Here is a 21,781-nt window from a genome sequence, read left to right as displayed (position 1 = left end):
TAGCCAAAGTGAATAAGGGTGGGAGACTGAGGCCTTAAGTGATTGAGAGTTTTCAAGATCAGGCCCCAAATGTGTATCAAGCTTAATTTCAGTGTGGAAAAACTCATTCTGATTGTTGTTACTGTTTGTATTACCATAGCACGTACGAGGCCTAGTCATAGGCTGTTTCTTGACTTTAGCAAAGCTTTTGACACGGTCTCCCACAGCATTCTTGTCAGCAAGTTAAGGAAGTATGGGCTGGATGAATGCACTATAAGGTGGGTAGAAAGCTGGCTAGATTGTCGGGCTCAACGGGTAGTGATCAATGGCTCCATGTCTAGTTGGCAGCCGGTGTCAAGTGGAGTGCCCCAGGGGTCGGTCCTGGGGCCCGTTTTGTTCAATATCTTCATAAATGATCTGGAAGATGGTGTGGATTGCACTCTCAGCAAATTTGCGGATGATACTAAACTGGGAGGAGTGGTAGATACGCTGGAGGGGAGGGATAGGATACAGAAGGACCTAGACAAATTGGAGGATTGGGCCAAAAGAAATCTAATGAGGTTCAATAAGGATAAGTGCAGGGTCCTGCACTTAGGATGGAAGAATCCAATGCACCGCTACAGACTAGGGACCGAATGGCTCGGCAGCAGTTCTGCGGAAAAGGACCTAGGGGTGACAGTGGATGAGAAGCTGGATATGAGTCAGCAGTGTGCCCTTGTTGCCAAGAAGGCCAATGGCATTTTGGGATGTATAAGTAGGGGCATAGCGAGCAGATCGAGGGACGTGATCGTTCCCCTCTATTCGACACTGGTGAGGCCTCATCTGGAGTACTGTGTCCAGTTTTGGGCCCCACACTACAGGAAGGATGTGGATAAATTGGAAAGAGTACAACGAAGGGCAACGAAAATGATTAGGGGTCTAGAGCACATGACTTATGAGGAGAGGCTGAGGGAGCTGGGATTGTTTAGTCTGCAGAAGAGAAGAATGAGGGGGGATTTGATAGCTGCTTTCAACTACCTGAAAGGGGGTTTCAAAGAGGATGGCTCTAGACTGTTCTCAATGGTAGCAGATGACAGAACGAGGAGTAATGGTCTCAAGTTGCAATGGGGGAGGTTTAGATTGGATATTAGGAAAAACTTTTTCACTAAGAGGGTGGTGAAACACTGGAATGCGTTACCTAGGGAGGTGGTAGAATCTCCTTCCTTAGAGGTTTTTAAGGTCAGGCTTGACAAAGCCCTGGCTGGGATGATTTAACTGGGACTTGGTCCTGCTTTGAGCAGGGGGTTGGACTAGATGACCTTCTGGGGTCCCTTCCAACCCTGATATTCTATGATTCTATGATAGACTAGAATCCCATTGTGCCAGGTGTTGTACACAGGACAAAAGACAGCCCCTGCCCCAAGGAGCTTACAATCTAAGTAATTCATGAAGCACTTTCTTATTAATTTCTGGAGAGAGGGAAAACGACGACCCATGAGTGGTGGAGTGAAAAGCGGTCACTCATTTCTGTGCGGGAAGGTGCGCTGTAGGTTGGCTGGTTCTACTGCACTCTTTGATCATGCATGTCTGGAGGAACACAGAGACGCTGTTGTACAGGCTTGCTCATGTTATTTACATCACCTGTGAGTTCCTGGATATTACAGTAAAACAATCCAGTGTGCCTAGAAATAAAAGGGACAGCAGCCTCACTTGGGATTTGTCTTCTGAGGTTTTCTAAGAGGAGTCTCACCAAAGGGGGTCTGAACCTTGGACCTAGATGGGGTGGAGGGCAGAGTTGAGGACATTACACCCCATATAGTCTGTTTCCCTGCCACTGTGATGTATTTCCTCCCAGACAAAGGAATTGGCACAAACTTTTCCCTGATCTAACTCCACTGAAGTCAGCAGAGTTCCACCAGGGATGAATGTGGCCCAGTTCTAAAGTGGTGACAGTGGAATAGTGCATAGTAACGGAGCAGCATAGCTGGCTCCTCTGCAGAACTGCCAATTAGATGCTCATTTCCTGGCTGTATTACAGCATAACTCTGTATAGTAGTTCCTCTTCTCATTGCTGCCCTCAGCCAATTGCATCTTAAATCAATACCAGAGGATCACAGGTTGTGAGCAATGCGAGAAGCCTATTGCTTATGTGTGTGCTTTGTGCGTGCTGGCAGAACAATCTCAAGCTCCGGCAGAGACAAAGAGTATGAGAACTGGTTTAGTCAGAGCCTGCAACCAGCTGAACTGGGTCTGCCCTAGGATCAGTGCCAGCAACTCAGGAGAAGGAGAGAGGCCTGATAGCTCTTAGCCAGGCAGCCCTCAGAGCCGGTCATGCTGGCCCAGATACCCTGTTAAATGCAATCCCCGGGGTTTGCTCTTCTCTCTAATGAGACCTCTACAGGGCTGCAGAAGACAAGGCATCATACTGGGGATTGTGACCCTCTGCCTGGCTGCTGGGTGGGGTCTACAGAGTAAGTGTCCTGGATGAATTTAATCTGTTTGCTTTGTGCTCTCCCCAGCTTTCTCTCTCTCTTCCTCACCCTACCTTCTTTTCTCCACCCCCTTTTACTTGTCCCTTTCTCTCCTTCTTTTCCCCTTTCCTTCTCCCCGTCTTCTTTCTTCCCATCTCTCTTCCAATCTTTGTTTCTGCTCTCTCTCTCTCAGCCCTTTGAGCTGTGTATGAACAATGTAGTTCCTAAGTCTTTGAGAGCAGGGGAATGTTTACATTGTGGTCTTGTGGCATATGCACTTCCAGCCCCTGATGCCAAACTGAACTCAGTGGGTATGTCTACACTGCAATTAAACATCACAGCTAGCCCATGTCAGCTGACTTGGACTTGCGGCACTCAGGCTAAGGGGCTGTTTAATTGCAGTGTAGACATTCGAGCTCAGGCTGGAGGCCGGGCTCTGGGACCCTGCAATGTGGGAGGGACAGCATGGGGTGTAAGTCTACACAGTGCTTGGCCTTGGAAAAGTAGCCAAGACTGTTCTGGCAGTACTTTTCATTCACGCGACTGGAGTTTGTGTGTTGTGGGGAATCTACTTTGCTGCTCTTTGCCCTGACAATGTTAATAGTTGGAGACATATAGCCCCAGTTTCTGTTCCCTACTCCTTCTGCGGATGTAAGAAAGCAGATGAGCATTCAGCATTGGGTGAGCTTCAACTCCCAGGCAGGATGAGAGCACATGGATTTAGTAGTGACCCAGAAAAGCTGAAACCAGGTGTAATTCCCATCCCTGGCTGAGAAAGAGGAGGCTTCTACTAATCATATTTTTCTCCTTTATTTTTAAACACAAGAGGAAACAAGAACATTTAGTGCAAACAAACTGTACTTAGGACGAAGGGCCAGAGCAAAATTGAGAAATATGGCAGTGAAGTCAGCAAAAAGCTAAAATAAGACAACGCAAAACCACAAAACACCCCAAGTATATTAAAGATGGTGAGCCAAGCTCATCCCTGGTATAGTACAGTCAGTGGAATTAAACTAAGTATCTATTTGACCTGTTGTTTCCTGTGTTACTTCCAAGGAGAGGGTTAATAGAAGCAGCCAGGACAAGCAGAGAGGGTATTCATATTGGAGTCAGGAGTGTCTGCCTCTGATAATGACTTGTTGTGCAACTCTGTGCAAGTCACTTCACTTAACAGTCCTTCTGTTTACATCTTTATAAAGATTAAATTCCATATCTTCAGCTACAGTAGGATACAGAAGGGGAGTGATGTAGCCATTAGCCCTTTGGTAATTTTACTAACGGTCAATAGCATTTTATTTCAAAGCTTTCTCCTCTTCATGAATAATTTCATAGCTGCCAGCTTTTCTCCAAACACATACGCGATCAGAATGTTGTAAACTCAGTTTATGTAGCTCTGTTAAGGTCCAATATATGGTGCATTAGTTTCAATTTTGAACCTCTGCAGGCTGAATAACTTGTAGTCCAGCATTTATTGTCTGCAGGAGATAGAGATCCCATTGTACGAGCAATGGTGTCTTCCTGTCAGTTCAGTCTATTCATATTTCTGCGTTAAAGGGATTTTTAGTTATTCCTTGCAGCTCGGCACATGTACACACAGAGTCATCTTGCAGTCATTCACAAGAAAATGGATTAGGGTTTGATATTTGCTTTCAAGGCTGGCTGTTTGGATTGGGCAGGTTCAAGAGATCCAAATTGATTGTATGCTAAATATATTTACTTTTCAGATTGCCAGACTTTATGTATGTTAAACAAAGATTTTAAAATGTTCGCAATTAATTTTCTGGCAGAAAATTCTGCTGGAAAATGTATTCTGTGAAAGGAATACAATTACCATGTTCAGAACAATACCATGCATTTATCAAAGCAAGTCACTTTAAAGAGCAAGGTAAAAGGAATACATTTGCCATGCATCACACCAACACATAGACCAAAAAACAGCAAAGCCCCTTTAAATAAACACCTCATATGGGGAATTACTCTTTTTAAACAATTTTGAATTGTCGCTAGAACAATTAATTTAACCTAATTTTCACAGCTCCTATTTAATTTTTCATGAGTAAAAAGTGAAATTGACCAATGTGCAAAAGACCTATGAGGAGGGCTATGCAAGGAGAACCCTGTGCAGCCACAACAAATGTGGCTTTACCCTGAAAAATTACATTGTAACACTGGCATTGAGGGATTCCATGTTTATCATTTCTTGATGATTCCAGATCAAATGTGTTCAGTAAACAAATACAAAGATGGGGTTTTATCCTTAGTGCTGATCTTACAAACCTGTGATGTGAGAATTAAACTGTTTTTTCCATCTTGCAACTCCACCAGTAATAACGATTCTGCTGGTTAGATGCTGTGCTGCTGTAGTGAAGGCTGATAGACCTCACAGCTATAACTGAGAGTGGAGGTTGCTGGCAATTTATCCCATTTATTTTCTTAGGTTGGGAGGGGAAATTGAATTTTGAAAGTACAATTTTTCCATTGAGAATTTTATTCTTTTTGTGTTTGCCTTTGCTGAAATCAAATTTGTGAACTCTCCACAAAGCTCCAAACACAGTCCTAAATGATCTTTTCTGTGGAGGTCATTTACACTCACTGGAAGGTACCTTTATGCTGCCATAGTGGCATAAAGTGGCCCTAGTGTACCTGAGAGTCAGGCTTTCTGTGTTTTCAAGGGTGCAAATATTTGCAAATTTATATTTTTTTCAATTGAGCACAGCAAGAAGGGCCATGAAAAGAATTTAAAGGAGAGGTGCTCACCAACAGCTCCCCCAGACAAGAAGATGTTCTAGTAACAACACAAAACAACCCTTCAGTAGTGAAACTTACCCTTCACTCTTCCAGGAGTTTTAGATCAATAACTGAGGATTTTAGTCTTCAAGCATCCTTCACCAGCACAATTTTTGTTAATTATTTGCCTACTGAAAGTCTGATTTTCATATTTCAGCTTTCATCCAAATCTGCTTGGAAAAAAAGTGCATGCACAATTGTTGTGCTTACCCATGCAAGTTAGGTATTTGTACATTCAAAAGGCCTATTACACGCATAACTGGACAAGGTGTGTGTGTGTACAGCTCCCTTATTTGATCACGCAATCCTGGTAACTGTGTGTGCAAGTTAGATGTGCTTTTGGATTCACCAATGTCCTTGAAAATCAGGCCCTAAACCGCTATGAAAATGGGGAGAATTTATTACATGTGAATTACAACTCTGACAAATAATTGACTTCCTTTATGTAGTTTATACATTGCTGTTGTCTCAAATGATTGACTACACTTTATAACAGTGGTTTATAACCAATCTGATAGCAGTGCTTCCGTAGTCCTGAAAACGCTGCGGGTCAATTGCTAAGTGACTATGCACTTAAACCTATGACAGTACTTGCTTTTTTGGCCCAGGCAATTAACTTACACAGCAGGTTACCCCAGCAATGGTAGGTAATTTTTCTATTAAATGTGAGATTTTAGAGTAAAGTCCTTCCTGACAAACATGGAAAATGTATATTTATTTGTATTGTTGTTTGTTCCATGGCATGAAGTAAATGGTTCAGTTTTTATAAAATTATATTTATATTCACAGTGTATCTGATCATTCCAGTTATGCCAGTTGGTAGAATTGGCGTGTCTGAAGGACACATAAAAATAGGATTCTGATATCTGTAACTGGGACAGGGCTTTGGAAATTTCAAGTGTGTCCTCCAGATTTTTAGTCTCAAGAGTCCAGCAAGTATGTTGTAACATGTCACAATGTAAGGTACTGACTTTGGGTAGGGTGGGGAAGGGCTAATGTTGCCCGCAGAGAGTGTAGTGTATAGGAATTGGGTTAGTATCCCTTTACATATTTTGTGAGCACTCTAGTGGCCCTCATTGTATTGTATTCTGTGTTTCAGAAACCACCACAACCCTGCCAGAACAGCAGTGCGTATATGTAGCTAGGCCTTGCATGTTTGATATATTTAGAGAACACAGTTCCTTGGATCCCCCTGTGCCCAGGAGATTCCTTCATGTTATGTTTATTGGTAAAGAGTAAGAGACATAACAGAGAGGATAAGGGATTTGCCACTATGATAAATGGGTGACTGCTGTTAAGCTCAGTTGGTGAAGCTGTGTGTTTTGGGAACTGCGGAAACAGAGTTCTAGTTCGGGGTGAGTGGGTAATCATGTCTGTTTAAAAAGCTTGTTCTTGGAATCTCCTGTGTTTAGTTACACTTGTGCACATCTCTCTGTATTAAGGACAGGTGCTTTATAAATGCAGACAGGTGATAGACACTGTTTGGAGTTTCAGCCAAAGAAAATTTTATTCTTTATATACTTTATTCAGACTTTAGTAAAAAGATGTCCATCCAATGCTCCAAACAGATATGCAATGCTTAAAAATTACACAATAACAAACAGGATCAATGAAGAGAAAAATAAGCATCAGGCAGAGCAGGGACTTGAATGTGGTCTTCTACATCTCAAGTGAGTGCCGCACACCTACGCTATTTGGGAGGGGTGGAGGTGCAATTGCTGTCGCTCTCTCCCCAATGCAGAATAGTTTTTGGTTTTTTTTTGAAATCTCACAGGACGGGAAAACTGTTTCCCTCTCAGCTTTAGTCACAGTATCTCTTTGTAAGTTATCATAGTCTGACTGTACTAACGGAGTCAGAACTGCATTCTGACAGCATCCTGCTGAATTGCCATTGCACTGAGAACACTGACGCCGATGTTATAATGAAACTATTTTTAATGTGCAGTAATTTCCTCATGTTATTGTTTACAAGGAACAATTTCAGGTCAGTACTTTTCAGCGGTCTGTAGAATGCTGTTCGGCGCAAGAGTGAAGCATCTATCAGTCTTTGGTAGGGACATGTGCTGCTCGCTGTAACCCAGTCCAAGTCTATTTTAGGATTTCCATAAGATTTTTTTTAATCTCACCCATCATGTTAAAGTGAGCTGATTTTCAGCTTGTTTCCTCATATTACTTTTCATATAAACAAGTTACACAGAGTCTAGCTATGAGAGAGGAAGGATGGCCCAGCGGTTATGGCACCAGCCTGAGACATGGGAGACCCCGATACAACTCCCTGCTCTATCACTGGCTTCCTATCTGAGTCATTTAGTTTCTCAGTTCCCCATCTGTACAATGGGGATATTAGCACTGCCCTCCCTCACAGAGGTGGTGTGAGGATAAATGCATTAAGGATTATGAAGGGCTCAGATTCCTCAGTAGGGTGACCAGATGTCCCAATTTTATAGGGACAGTCCCAATTTTGGGGTCTTTTTCTTATATAGGCTTCTATTACCCCCCACCCCATCCTGATTTTTCACACTTGCTGTCTGGTCACCCTATTCCTCAGTGATGGGGCCCATGTAAGTAGCACAGATAACTGCCTCGAGGGCTGTGAAGGGTGGCATCCACAAGAGGGGCTCTAGCTTAGGAAGTGTTCAGAGTTCAAAAAGTTTCAGAGCCCTGGCTCTGCAGGATATATTTTCTTTATGACAACACTACACATATTAAACAGCTGAAGGCACTACACACAGATGTCTGGATCAAAGCTTACCTTTGCTAGGGAATATATAACAGCCCCCTCTGTCTTACTCCTTGGTCTGTATTCCTCTATTGACACATTCAGTTTTATTACAGCTTGACGCAAGAGACAAATTTGCAATACTGCCTAGCAAGTGATATATTTTGGCATGATATTCCTGTGGAAATAGTTTTTGCTTCTGCAAGAATTCCAAACAAATCCAACATTAAATAGAGTTAATATCATTCATCATGTTGAATTCTTTCACTTTGCTTGTGAAAGTAAAACATATTGCCGTAGAACTATAATTGCAAACATTTCTTTTTTCTTATAAGTATTACTGGCAGGTCCAGATTACAGAATTTTGGGACCCTATGCACTATGGAAATTGCCTTCCTCTTCCTTAAACTAGACAGACCATGTGATATACAAGACAATTGCCTCTCTAGGCAAAATTTCTGTGTGCTGCCCGCCTGCCCCCTTCTGATCCCTAGAACAGAGTTCTCAGCTGAGGGGGTGCTCCCCCTTAGGGGCAGCATCTGGCTTTCTGGTGGGGCATGGCAAGCCTTCTGATAGATCAGTGGTTATGGCAGAAGGGAAGGGGTCCAGCCCCGGTCAAAATGTCTCTCATTCAGGTTTGGCCCGGCCACCTCTCAATCATGAGAGGCAGCAGGGCCAAATCTGAGTGAGTGATGTTTCAACCTGGCACGTGGGATCGCAGCACCACGCAGGTTTGGGGGGCGGGGGAGGAGTTTCCTGTGGTCGATGGCCCCCCTGATAGGGACCTGTGCAAGGGCACCGAATGCACTTTGGTTAATCTGGGCCTGGTTATTGACATGTTTTTAAAATGTAGGCCAAGATTTTGAAAAGTGACTAGTAATTTGGGGTGCCCAATTTGAGATAATTCAGCTCAGCTGTAAAGGAAGGTAAGTGCATAAGTGCCCTAGATAGCATTTAAAATCTCAGTCTCTATCTGTTTAGCCGTTTGGGCTCTGCAGTGTCAGCCACAGATTGTTTACTTCTAACAGAGTTGACAAAGCCTGGCCCCACTGAAAGTAATGAGAGCTACCGTTACCATATTTCAGGTTCCTAAAAAGAGGACAGTTAGAGGGGGGAATGAGGGGGTACAGTTGGCAATGCAGGAGGGGGTACCTGTGGTGGGGGTACTCACTGGAGGTGGGGGGCCGTGTTGCTCCCTGTCGGTGTCAGGGCAGCTGGCACGAGGCCAGGATGCAGCGACAACCATTGGTCAGAGCCTCCCTGCGGGACCCCCTTCCCAGTGCTGAAGGGGGTGGGGGTCAGGATCTGGATCCTTTGGCTTGCAGGGGAATGGCCCAATCAGTTGTGGATGCAGGGAAGAGACCAACTGAGAAGTGGACCAATCAGGGCTCTTTCTGATCTGCAAAAACTCCAGCTGTTGTTTATTTGAAAACCCCTCTCAGACAGAAAAGGCAAACTCAAAAAAGAGGTTCTGTCCGGAAACCTGGACGTAAATGAGAGCGTCACACACACACTACCCTGGTAGAGTTCCCTCTCTGGCTGGGCACTCCACAGGCTGCTGTGTTTGAGGTCTAATTCCCTGGGCCCTCTGTGCTTTGCAAGTCTCATGTGTCTGAACAGAGTACAGGCACTGCTCCTTGCTGGGGTCTTTAGATACACTCTCTGGGTGCAGATCCCCTGTCTCACACCCACTACTGAGAGCTGAGACCACCCAGTCTAACAGCCTAGCCCTTGGGACCGATGCTGACCCCTCAAAGACCCCTGTAATTTAAGCACACCTGTTCCCAGAATTCTACTTTATGGGTACTCAGGTTTATAATTTAATTGTTCAGGACATGTGACAGTGAAAGCCAACAAACAGATTTTGCATAAGATTCCAGACACAATTACTCTTTACTTAAATAGCACAAGAAATATAGACAAAATAATAAAGACCTGTATATGTAACCCACACACCTCCTGAATGTGGTGGGCTGTCCCATATAGTGGCACCAAGGCCACTTAGAGAGAGAAAAATGAGTCTGCTCTACAGCCTTAGCTAACAGCCAGTTGGCTTTTAGCTCATGCTGTAGAGGCTCATGCACTAAACTCCAGAGCTCCGTGGTTTGATCCCGCCCACTGATGACCGGGTCTGTAGGCATTACATATGCATTTACCTGTCTCAGTTTCCTCACCACTCTGGTGAGTTCACTGGGCTTAAGACAGAGTCCTCTGAGGAACTGAGATTCCCTGTCTTGCACATGGCTTCTCTGGAGAACTATGATTTCCTCACCCTCTCTTCTCCAAGCAGCTTGTTTTCTTTCACCTTGGCTGTCCACAGCTAAACAGGACCCCCTTGCTACAAAAGCATCCCCAACTCTTCCCCTCTCCTGCCCAAAGCTTCCCTTTCCCCAAGAGGTTATGAGACATATTTTCTCAGTGCCCTTTTTCCTTCTACAATACTTGCTTTCACTGCTGTTGGAACTTGTTGGAAATTCACCACTCTCATAAATCCCACACATGCTGTCATCAAATATGTCACAGTTCCCAAGGTAATTGCACCTCTCACCCCTCTGTGGCCTCCTTAAGGACATCCCACTTAGATCTTGGGCCTCCAGCCATCACCTTTCTCAGAGCGGGATCCTGCAGTCTGCTTCCTCCAGACTGGGACTTAGGCTGCAGAATCTTGTAATTTACTATGATTATCTCAGCAGGTCTGACTTTAGTTCAGCACCTGCAGTCCTGTTCTCTCAGAGGCAATAACAGGGTTAACCAGTGACCAGCCAGCTTTCCTATAGCAAAGTGTCAGTTATTCAGAAAAAAAGCATTACATAGAAAACATACCTTTAAAAACAACAAAGACTATAGACGATAACAGGGTTCAAAAAAGAACTAGATACATACATGGAGGACAAGTCCATCAATGGCGACTAGCCAGGATGGGCAGAGATGATGTCCCTAGCCTCCGTTTGCTAGAAGCTGGGAATGGGCAATGGATGGGGATGGATCACTTGATAATTACTTGTTCTGTTCATTCCCTCTGAAGCACCTGGCATTGGCCACTGCCAGAAGACAGGTTACTGGGCAGTTGGACCTTTGGTCTGATCCAGTATGGCCACTCTTATGTTCTTAACAAGTTGAATATTTGCAGACTTACCAGGCAGACATCCATCATCCATATAGGGACTCTGGTAGGATTAAGTATTTCAGGGTCTGCCTTTCTTGATCACAGTCTCAGGTCCATTCTTGGATTGAGGGTGAGCAGTATCGCTGAACCCAAAGGTTCAAAAGTCATGACTCAGACTCCCTCAGAATCATAAGATAGGTCCAAATATCATTAGATAGATAGATAGATAGATAGATAGATAGTGGTGGGTTTTTTGGTCTGTTTTGATTTTTAAACTCCCCCTGCCCATCCCCACGGTGTGTCACCAACTCTCCCCAAGTAACACGTGTGGTGATTTTAGCCTCTGTTGCAGAGCTCTCAGCCCCACATCGGCCCATCCCCTTCCCAGCAATGAATTCTTCCCCCAGTCTCCAAACAAGTCCTGCCCCCCACCCTACCCGCATCACAGCCCCACCTCTGCTCCTCCTGGGGTTCTTCACCCACCTCTCCCAGACCCAGGGGATGCTGCAGCAGGGTCCCTCTCCCCATTCCAGGTTGTGGGGCAGCTCCAGGGGGCTCATCACCCCCCTTTGTTCTGGGCTGGATGCTGCAGGGAGGCAGAGGCAGGGAGCAGAGGCGCCATCCTGCCCCTGTTGTTCACAGGAGGGGAGGAGGGAGCCAGCTGAGCTGTTGGGCTCTTTCTGTTCCCTCCTCGCCTCCCTTTCTATGAGAATGTCTTCGGGTTACTATGGAGAGAGATTTCAGAGTAGCAGTCGTGTTAGTTTGTATTCGCAAAAAGAAAAGGAGTACTTGTGGCACCTTAGAGTCTAACAAATTTATTTGAGCATAAGCTTTTGTGAGCTACAGCTCACTTGATCGGATGCATTCGGTGGAAAATACAGTTGTGAGATTTATATACACACACACAGAGAACATGAAACAATGGGTTTTATCATACTACAGCAGCTCTGATTGGTCACTCAACCCCAGGAGGTGGGAAAGCAAGGCAGACAGCCAATCAGAGGGGATTTCCCCTCAGGCAGGTCTCAAACAAATACATTCACTGTAGGTCTGGAGACTCTGGCCTCATGGCCAGAGCAGTGTCAGCCCCAGCCAAAATCCCATCATTCATGAAAAAATTGTGAGAGTTAGCAACACTGGGCGAGCGACCCCCTGCCCCACATCAAGGAGGTCTTGTGTGGCAGACCACTCTATACCATCTAGACCAGTCTATACTATCGCCCCCAGGGTGACACGTCCCCAGACTTGTTACCTGCATTAGGAATTTGATTAATTACTCCCCCAATGACTTTAATTCCTTCAGGAAACCCTATATCTCCTCCACTGAGCCAGGGATAGTCACTAGCTTGCCCATAATAATACATATAACAGTTACAAGTTGATACAAAAAGAAAAGGAGTACTTGTGGCACCTTAGAGACTAACAAATTTATTTGAGCATAAGCTTTTGTGAGCTACAGCTCACTTCATCGGATGCATTCAGTGGAAAATACAGTGGGGTGATTTATATATGTAGAGAACATGAAACAATGGGTGTTACCATACACACTGTAACAAGAGTGATCACTTAAGGTGAGCTATTACCAGCAGGAGAGCAGGGGGGTCGGGGGAGAAACCTTTTGTAGTGATAATCAAGGTGGGCCATTTCCAGCAGTTGACAAGAACGTCTGAGGAACAGTGATGGGTCGAGGGGGGGAATAAACATGGGGAAATAGTTTTACTTTGTGTAATGACCCATCCACTCCCAATCTCTATTCAAGCCTAAGTTAATTGTATCCAGTTTGCAAATTAATTCCAATTCAGCAGTCTATCTTTGCAAGGATAGGTTCCTGGGTTCTGTTGTGTGCTATGCTCACCAGCAACCACATACCACACAACAGAACCACTAAACCAGGAACCTATCCTTGCAACAAAGCCCGTTGCCAACTGTGTCCACATATCTATTCAGGGGACACCATCATAGGGCCTAATCACATCAGACACACTATCAGAGGCTCATTCACCTGCACGTCTACTAATGTGATATATGGCATCATGTGCCAGCAATGCCCCTCTGTCATGTACATTGGCCAAACTGGACCGTCTATACGTAAAAGAATAAATGGACACAAATTAGACGTTAAGAATTATAACATTCAAAAACCAGTTGGAGAACACTTCAATCTCTCTGGTCACTCGATTACAGACCTAAAAGTTGCAATTCTTCAACAAAAAACCTTCAAAAACAGACTCCAGCGAGAGACTGCTGAATTGGAATTAATTTGCAAATTGGATGCTCCCCACTGTATTTTCCACTGAATGCATCCGATGAAGTGAGCTGCAGCTCACGAAAGCTTATGCTCAAATAAATGTGTTAGTCTCTAAGGTGCCACAAGTACTCTTTTTCTTTTTGCGAATACAGACTAACACAGCTGCTACTCTGAAACCAAGTTGATGCACTAGTTTTTGAATATGCCATGTGTCCATAGCATCAGTCAGACAGAGTTTTGCTATTGACTTGGATGGGACCTTGTGTGGCTAATAAGGATTCTAATCTCAGCCAGTGTGCTAGTCTATGATCTGTTCTCTAAAGAAATAGCTAGTAAACTGTTTCAGAATGAGACAACCAAGAGGCACATGGTAGATAAAATGTCTAGTAGAAACCCACATATGTATAAGGTATGAGCTAAACACTGAAGATGTTTGCCAGGAGAGTGTATGTGAAAATCCCACCCACTGGCAGATATTCACCCATGCCTACCAAAACAAATAGCCTTTTACGTTATAGCGTTAGTTACGTAGGTTTATAGCCATACCTAGTTTTTCCAGTTATAAGTGAGAACTGTTAAAGATGTCAAGGAGCCAACACAGTAGATAATTAAGTTGACTCCGTACCTCTGATCCAGAAAATTCAGGAGATTGTCATTCAGGCCTGGTCTACACTACAAAGTTAGGTCAATATAAGCTGCCTTGCATTGACCTAGTTGTTCATGTGTCTACCCTTAATTTGTCTCCTACCAGTGTAAGTACCCCATTACAGCGATGCAGTAACACAACCTCCCTGAGTGGTGTTGAGCCATGAGTAATGTACTGAGGTCAATGCAGTGAGAATGTAGACACTGCGTTATTTACGTTGACCCTAACAGTCCTCTAGCAGCAATGCCACAATGAGTCCCACAATGCCTGACACTGAGCACTCGGGTCACAATTGTGAACTCCATTGCCCAGGGGTCATGGAGACTGGAAGCCCCCTTGCCCCCCGCATTAAATCCCCACAAGTTTTTGAAATGCCTTTTCCTGATTGTCCAGCTTGGCGAGCCCATCTAGCAGATCTCCTTTATTGTGTGCAACTGCCCAGTTGACCATGCCGGCTACACTCTCCAGATGTGCTCTAGCTTGGAGTAGTTAGGAGATATTGGATCTCCTGAGCCTGTGGGGAGAAGAGGCTCTGCAAGCACAGATATGGACAAGCTGTAAAAACATGGACATCTATGAGCAGATTGCATGGGGGATGCAGGAGAAGGGGTACAACAGGGACCAGCACTCGTGCTGCATGAAAGCAAAGGAACTGCATCAGGCGTATCAGAAGGCCAGGGAGGCCAACAGTCAATCTGGTACCAAGCCACAAACCTGCTGCTTTTACAAAGAGCTGCATGCCATACATGGGAGAGACTCCACTACCACCCCACAGACACCACGGATACTTCCAAGGAGACTAAGCCACAGGCCCTTGGGATGAACAGCAAGGATGAGGAGGAAGTGGAGGAGGCCTGGCTGATTGCACTGCTCCCAAAGGGTTGGAGTGATTCCCGGGATCTGTGTGTGTTGGGGCACTAGTGATTGCATGGTTCTGTGTGGGGTGTTGGGCAGTTGTGGTGGGGCTATACGGGGTGTGTTGGGCAATGGTGGTGGTGTGCAGGGCACTGTGCCTTTATGGTGGAGGAATTTGTGGGGGAGGGTGCTGGGCATAACGGGTAGGGGGGGCACTGGACATAGGGATGTTGGTGAAGCTTCCTTGGTGATCCACCAGTGCTTGCATAGCCACAGAAAAGTAGCCCTTTCTGTTAATGTACTCTGTGACAAGGTGGTCTGGTACTAAAATAGGGACATATGTGGCATCTATTGCCCCCGTGCAGTTCAGGAACCCCATTGCTGCAAATCCATCCACTCTGTCCTGCACAATGCCGAGAGTCACAATCCTGCAGTGCAGCGGATGATTAATGGGTCCTGCACACTTGCATGACAACAGCACCCACAGTGGATTTTCCGACTTCAAAATGATTTTGCATTGACCAATAGCAATCTGGCATTGCCAATTTCCACAGCATGATCGCCACTTGCTTCTCCACTGTCTGTGCAGCTCTCATTTTGGTGTCCTTGTGCTGGAGGGTTGGAATGAACCCAGCACCCAGAATCAGAAATGTAGCTTTGCACATCTGTAAATTCTGCAGCCACTGTTTGTCATCCCATCCCTGTGTTATGATGTGATCCCACCAGTCAGTCCTCATTTCTTGGGCCCAAAAGTGGCACTCCACCATCTGCAGCTGCTCTGTGAACACTACCAACAACCTTGAATTGGTTCTTGCTCTGGCTTATAAAAATCCGTCCTCCAAGAAATCATCATGTTGCACACTGATTACGGTCTTCTTATGGCTCTTCAAATACTGGTGGATTGGGCATCCTGTGCTTTCAATGCTTATGACAATAGTACAGAACTGCACAGGCTCCATGCTTCAGTCAGAGATGGCAGACACAAAGAGGGCTCTGCAGGTTCCTGAGATTTTTTAAAAAGCACGAAAATTACAGATATAGATGACACTACGGGATGGAGACAGCTGCACATTGAGAAGTTGGCCCTTTGAATACCTAACCATGGTCCTCTGACACAAGCACTCCTGGGGACTACAGACAGCACCACCACAAGTATGCATGCACACAAGCAATATACAACCTGCGACGGCTTTATGCAGATATAAGTTTCATCGACCAAAGTTCGTAGTGTAGACATGGCCTCAGTCCATTTCAAACAAATGGGAATTGAGACTGAAATGCTGGAAAATGCAGCCTAAGACTACCAAGCAGATCATAATTAGAGAGCTGATCCCCAAAGATGAGAACATTCTCATGAGTAAGTGATACTCACTGGCGAGTAAGGGCTGCACAACCAGACTCTTAGCTAGCTCCAGACGATATATATGTTTTAAACACCAGAGAGAAACTCTTATTGTCCAAGGTCTTTGGTTGGAAAGTTTTAAAAGTGCTGGTTACAGCAATCAAAGGTCATTTTTTCTGGATATAGAAAATAGAGATAGAACCAAACTATTACAGTAGGTGACCTAGACCCATCCTTGGCCAGTGCAGGATTGTTCCCTAGAGTAGTACAATTACTTGTGCACTGTCCTATCTTGGTTTAAATGCCCTCCAGTCCTCTGACCATTTTTGTTGCTTTTCTCTGAATTCTCTCCAGTTAGTCAATAATAAGGCGCCCGCTACCCTCTCTGTAATATGATACCTTTGTCTCTGCTGCCCAAAATTGCATTGGCCTTTTGTTGCTTGCTATATCACATTACAATCACATGGTACCAGCCCAAAGTCATTGTTAGGCAGTGCTGTCTTCAGGTTTCTCCCTTCAGTTGAATGTCTGCTTTTTGAATTATTTCTCTCCTCCTCTCCCCCTGATCTCCCCTTTCCTTCCTCCCCTCCTGCTCTACAGTATCCAGATCCCATAGCCAAAGCCATATTCATGTGATAAGTGGACGATGATCTGAAATGGGATTCACTGTTGTGTGGTGCAATCTGTAAACAGTAGGGAAATCCACAGGTGGTTTTCTTTGATAGAAGAATTTTCCCTAACTGTTGCTGAGGATGGATTTTAACTGCAGTTCCATTGGCAGGTGGCCATTGCTTCTTCTATAATCAAATTGGTCTGCTAAATCTCTTCTAAATCGTTTTAAAATTGTAGCAGTATAGCACATAAGCATGTATATCTCTTTGCCAAACTCCAGAAGAAGGAAATTCGAGCTGGAAAGGGAAGGAGAGAACGTGTTTGCTGATTCTTTTTCTCTGGCAATTGGGATAGAGAAGAGGAGAAATTGAAATTCACCTGAAATGGCTGCTTTTAAAATGAATCAGTTGCGTGAGCAGCTGATTTTTAAGAGGAAGCTGCATCTCTGTTGTATCAACCAGGCAAGGTACTAAAAAGCTTCAACAGGACTTTATTTTCAAAGTGGAAACCTCTTTACCAAGCTGCTGAGGCACCCTCTGTTCTCTCTCCCAGCCTCTCAACTCCCTCCCCCTCCTTCCTGTTTCCTGTCCTTTCAGACTCCAAGCAGCCAGTACTCCCAATTCTAATAATTACAAGCAACTTCTAAACACCACAATCTCCTCACAACAGCACCCATCCCTAATCCAAGGGAAAATTGAAGCTTTTTGCTTGCGTAATTGTTTTGTCTTAGTCCTCAGGAGAAGCAGAGCCATCTAACTATTGCACATTGAAAAGTCTATAGATTCATGGTTCCCAAACTGTGATCAGCAAAGAACTTACTGATGTTGCAGAAAAAAGCTGGCTGGTCACATGGTGATGCCTCATCTTCCTCATTTCCAGCTGCTAAACTGTATTAAAAGAAGTTTAAAATATGTGATCCTAAGATTACTTTTGCATGTCTGCATTTTCTCTAGTTGCCAGTGGGATGTGATTGTAATCACGGATGTAATGAGAGGTCATACATGAAACAATCTGTGTATTAAGGTGTGGTGCATGCTCTGAAAAGCCTGAAAACTCCTGATTCTGTGTTTATGGAGAGGAAGGATGGTTCACGGTTAGAGTGCTAGACTCGGGACAATCGAGTTCAGTTTCTTCCTTTACCACAGACTTCTTTTGTGTCTTTGGGTTAGTCACTTAGTCTTTCAGTTCCCTCTCTGTAAAGTGGAATAATTACACTTACGTACCTCAAAGGGGTGTTGTGAGGATAAATACATGAAAAAATTATGAGACAGTCTGATACTACCGTGATGGGACCACGTAAGTACCTAAGATAGATAAACTGAAAACAAACCAGGAAGCAAAAATAACAGTTTCTTAAAGTAAGTAGTGATTTTGGCTTCCCAACTTGAGACACCTTAAAGAGGCCCAGTTTTCAGAGGATGCTGAGCATCCACCCTTAGGCACCACCAAGGTGTCTCCAGTCGGGCACCCAAAGACTGAGGCACATAAAATCATTAGTCACTTAGGAAAATCTGTACCTCTCTTCCTTCTACCTTAAAGGAGGAATGCTACAGTATTGTTTAAGCCTGGCATTAGCCTGAAATCTGATCTGTTCCTGACCATTAGCCACTGTCATGCTGATTACTCTAATATAATGTATGAACTGCCCTCACTATAAGTCATGTTTGCTGTAGTACTGCATCAGCACTCACTGCTCAACCCTCCTTTGTTTTTCAGCCCAAGGAGGAGTATCTTTACTAGTCCCGCAACCCAACATAAACGCCACCGTGGCACAAAATATTCTCCTCTCTGTTGAATATTCTTGCAAAGGCATAGTCTCCATTGAGTGGAAGCATGTGTCGAGTTGGGGCACCAACAAAATTGTGGAGTGGAAACCGGGGAGTTATACTAACATATCCAAAAGTTACAAGGACCGAGTGAATACTTATGAAAATGGCTCTATACAGCTTCTGAATGTAGGTGTGAGAGATGCTGGCTATTATGTTGTCACCATAACAGAAGAGTTGGGAACCAACATCTACGGCACCATCGTATTAAGTGTCTATGGTATGAACTAATCAGTAGTTCTTTTATTCTACCATTGAAATGTATATGTGCTCATGACCAACTTCATAATGTTATGTTTTTCCCCCCTTAGAGATTATCTATGAAGATTTACATTTTGTAGCTGTCTTCTTTGCATTTCTCACTGCTGTGTCGGCAGTTTTAGTCTGCTGCATGTGGTTCTGTAATAAATCTGTGCATCTATTCCAGAATAAGAGAGACAAGCTTAAAGGTAATTTTCTGAGCATGGACATCATCATGTAATGAGATTTCCATGCCTAAATTATGAACATTTGTTCACTTGTGATTTGGTCCTGGGAGGTGCTGAGCATCAGTACCTCCCACTGACTTCAATGAGAGTTACTGATCCTCAAGATCAAGCCTCTAATGTAGGCCAGTGAAGACTGCTCGCTATTGTTAAAAGTCCTACTTATAATTAGACTTTTTTTAAAAAAACATTAGGAAATATACTGTCAGGAACAACTCTGAATTGCAACTCTTCAGGCAACTTTTGTACTGAGTAACAAGCCAAGATGATACCAGATTATGCTACAGAGAATATGCTTCCTTCTGTATCCAGGTCCTACCCAACCCTTCACTAGTTTGAGGCCCTCAACCATCTTCCTTCTCAGTGCAGACCTTCCAGTGGCTTTTTCCTGTTGGTAAAAAGTCGGTATTTTTGCCTATCTGGGTACAATTTAAATTTTTGAATTGTGATCAAGCAGGAAAAATAGACCTTTTACCACACAAATAAAGAAAGTTTAAGTGGCAGTGTGGTCCAAATCATCTTTTTTTTTTAATTCTGCTGAAGTCAATGAGTTATAGAAGGGATAAATTTGGTCCAATAGGTCTCCTTCATCTCTTACTTCTATGCCTGTAAGACCCCAAAAGGTTTTCATACATACACAACATATTTCTGTTGCAGCTGAAAACACTTTCATTATGTGCACTAAATATACATTGCCATGGTTTACCTAAGATGAACATTTACTCAGCCTCTTAGGGGAGGGCCATTTTGTACAACTTACTCCCCTGTGGGCACAGATGCAGAAAATAGGATATTTGACTCAACAACAAACAAAATTTGTTGTATCAGACCCACCCAATGATCCATCAGCTTCAGTACCTCACCCAGGGAAATGGTCTAAATAGAACTCAGTTCTGAGATTCCACCCCTTTCCCCCATCTTCCATCAAGGTATTTGCAACCTAATGCTATTTTTGCTGTGAGTCCTGATTTAAGGAGTTTGTTCAGAGAAGGCCCACCCCCTCTGAAACCAGCCAGTGCAGGCGTTCTGCCAGAGCCAGAGCTTTGTAAACTTCAGAGTAAAGTGCAACCCTTATCTGGCTGGCCAAATTTGGGAATGACAGTGTATAGTCAGCCACAACAGGTTATAGTATCTTAGTGGTCTTCTCTTTGAAGAAACCAGTAACATTTATGTTTTTAAACATGGTGAGGGCCAGTGTATGTGGTTAACTAAAATATTTTTAAATACCTTTTACTAAATTTAAAAAATAATATACAATCCCAGAGTAATCATATCTGAGCAAGTTTGTACTAATAACAAAAGGTTCAGAGCAGCTCTGATATTAACATTAGGTGGATTGTTAATTTTGGAATGTTGGTCTTCTAATTGATTTTCAGATCAATACATTTATTTTTTTATTTGCAGCAAGAACAGGTGAAGAGATTGAACTGCAAACCATTGAGTGTTAGCCAAGAACATTTCATAACAAATAATATTTCTACCTCAAGAAAAAATAATGGTAAAGGAAAGGTGGGGAACCCACAAAAGGTAAAGTTTTTATACAATCTTTTTTTAACATGACTGATATAGAAACTTTCTGACTTGCAAATAAGACGAACATCAATTGGAGATGGAATCAGAGCTGTATGTATGGAGCCTCTTGCAACTGTGAAGATTTCAGTTCTACCATTTACACTGGACAAGGTCAAAGTGGACAGAATGCTTACTTTGTTGCGTATGGGGACTATTTATGGTCTATATAATAAGATCTATAGCCTGTATCTCTCTCAAAAAAACAAACCAATCATACAACTTTGGCTACGTAATACTGGGAAATATAAAGAGGACTTGGTTAGGGTCTTAACAGACATTTGTTTTGCTAATAAGTATCCCAGCTTAGTTTCTCATCACAAGTTTCCCATCACAAATAGGCAGCAGACTAGACCTCAGCATTCTTTCACATGTCGTATTATGCATTAATGTATTAAATTATTAATTTAAAAAAATTAAGGACAGTATACTGTATACTGAATATTATGCTGCTATCTTCAGGCAAAAAGAATTTGCTGAAGTCTCTGAAGACTATTATAATTCATCATGAGACAAAAGTGAATTTGAGCCAATGACCCCATGGTTGAAGTTCCATCACTCAGTCTCTTTATGATTGTTTACATTGCAAACACCTAGAAGATAATAAGTTGATAAATAACAGTCAGCATGGATTTGTCAAGAACAAATCGTGTCAAACCAACCTGATAGCTTTCTTTGCAGGGTAACAAGCCTTATAGATAGGGAGGAAGTGGTAGACGTGGTATATCTTGACTTTAGTAAGACTTTTGATACTGTCTTGCATGACCTTCTCATAAACAAACTAGGGAAATACAACCTAGATGGAGCTACTAGAAGATGGGTGCATAACTCGTTGGAAAATCGTTCCCAGAGAATAGTTATCAGTGGTTCACAGTCATGCTGGAAGGGCATAATGAGTGGGGTCCCGCAGGGGTCGGTTCTGAGTCTGGTTCTGTTCAATATCTTCATCAGTGATTTAGATAATGGCATAGAGAGTTTGCGGATGATACCAAGCTGGGAGGGGTTGCAAGTGCTTTGAAGGATAGGATTAAAATTCAAAATGAACTGGAGAAATGGTCTGAAGCAAATAGGATGAAATGCAATAAGGACAAACACTAAGTACACCAATTAGGAAGGAACAATCAGTTGCATACATACAAAATGGGAAATGACTGCCT

At 43.6% G+C, this 21,781-nt stretch overlaps 1 protein-coding gene across 1 annotated transcript; it reads left to right on the top strand.

Moving 5' to 3' along the window:
• The first annotated feature begins 2,344 nt into the window (after positions 1–2,344).
• On the top strand, positions 2,345–20,768 carry VSTM5 (V-set and transmembrane domain containing 5). Its single transcript, XM_038387733.2, has 4 exons — positions 2,345–2,429; positions 18,461–18,790; positions 18,882–19,019; positions 20,460–20,768. The coding sequence occupies exons 1-4, from the start codon at positions 2,345–2,347 to the stop codon at positions 20,501–20,503; spliced, it is 597 nt and encodes a 198-aa protein (XP_038243661.2). The 3' UTR covers positions 20,504–20,768.
• The last annotated feature ends 1,013 nt before the right edge of the window (positions 20,769–21,781 follow it).

The sequence above is a fragment of the Dermochelys coriacea genome, chromosome 1, assembly GCF_009764565.3.
Source record: "Dermochelys coriacea isolate rDerCor1 chromosome 1, rDerCor1.pri.v4, whole genome shotgun sequence".
Taxonomy (NCBI): Eukaryota; Metazoa; Chordata; order Testudines; family Dermochelyidae; genus Dermochelys; species Dermochelys coriacea.
The sequence above is the reverse complement of the archived record's forward strand: the minus strand, read 5'-3'. Positions and strand labels throughout refer to the sequence as shown.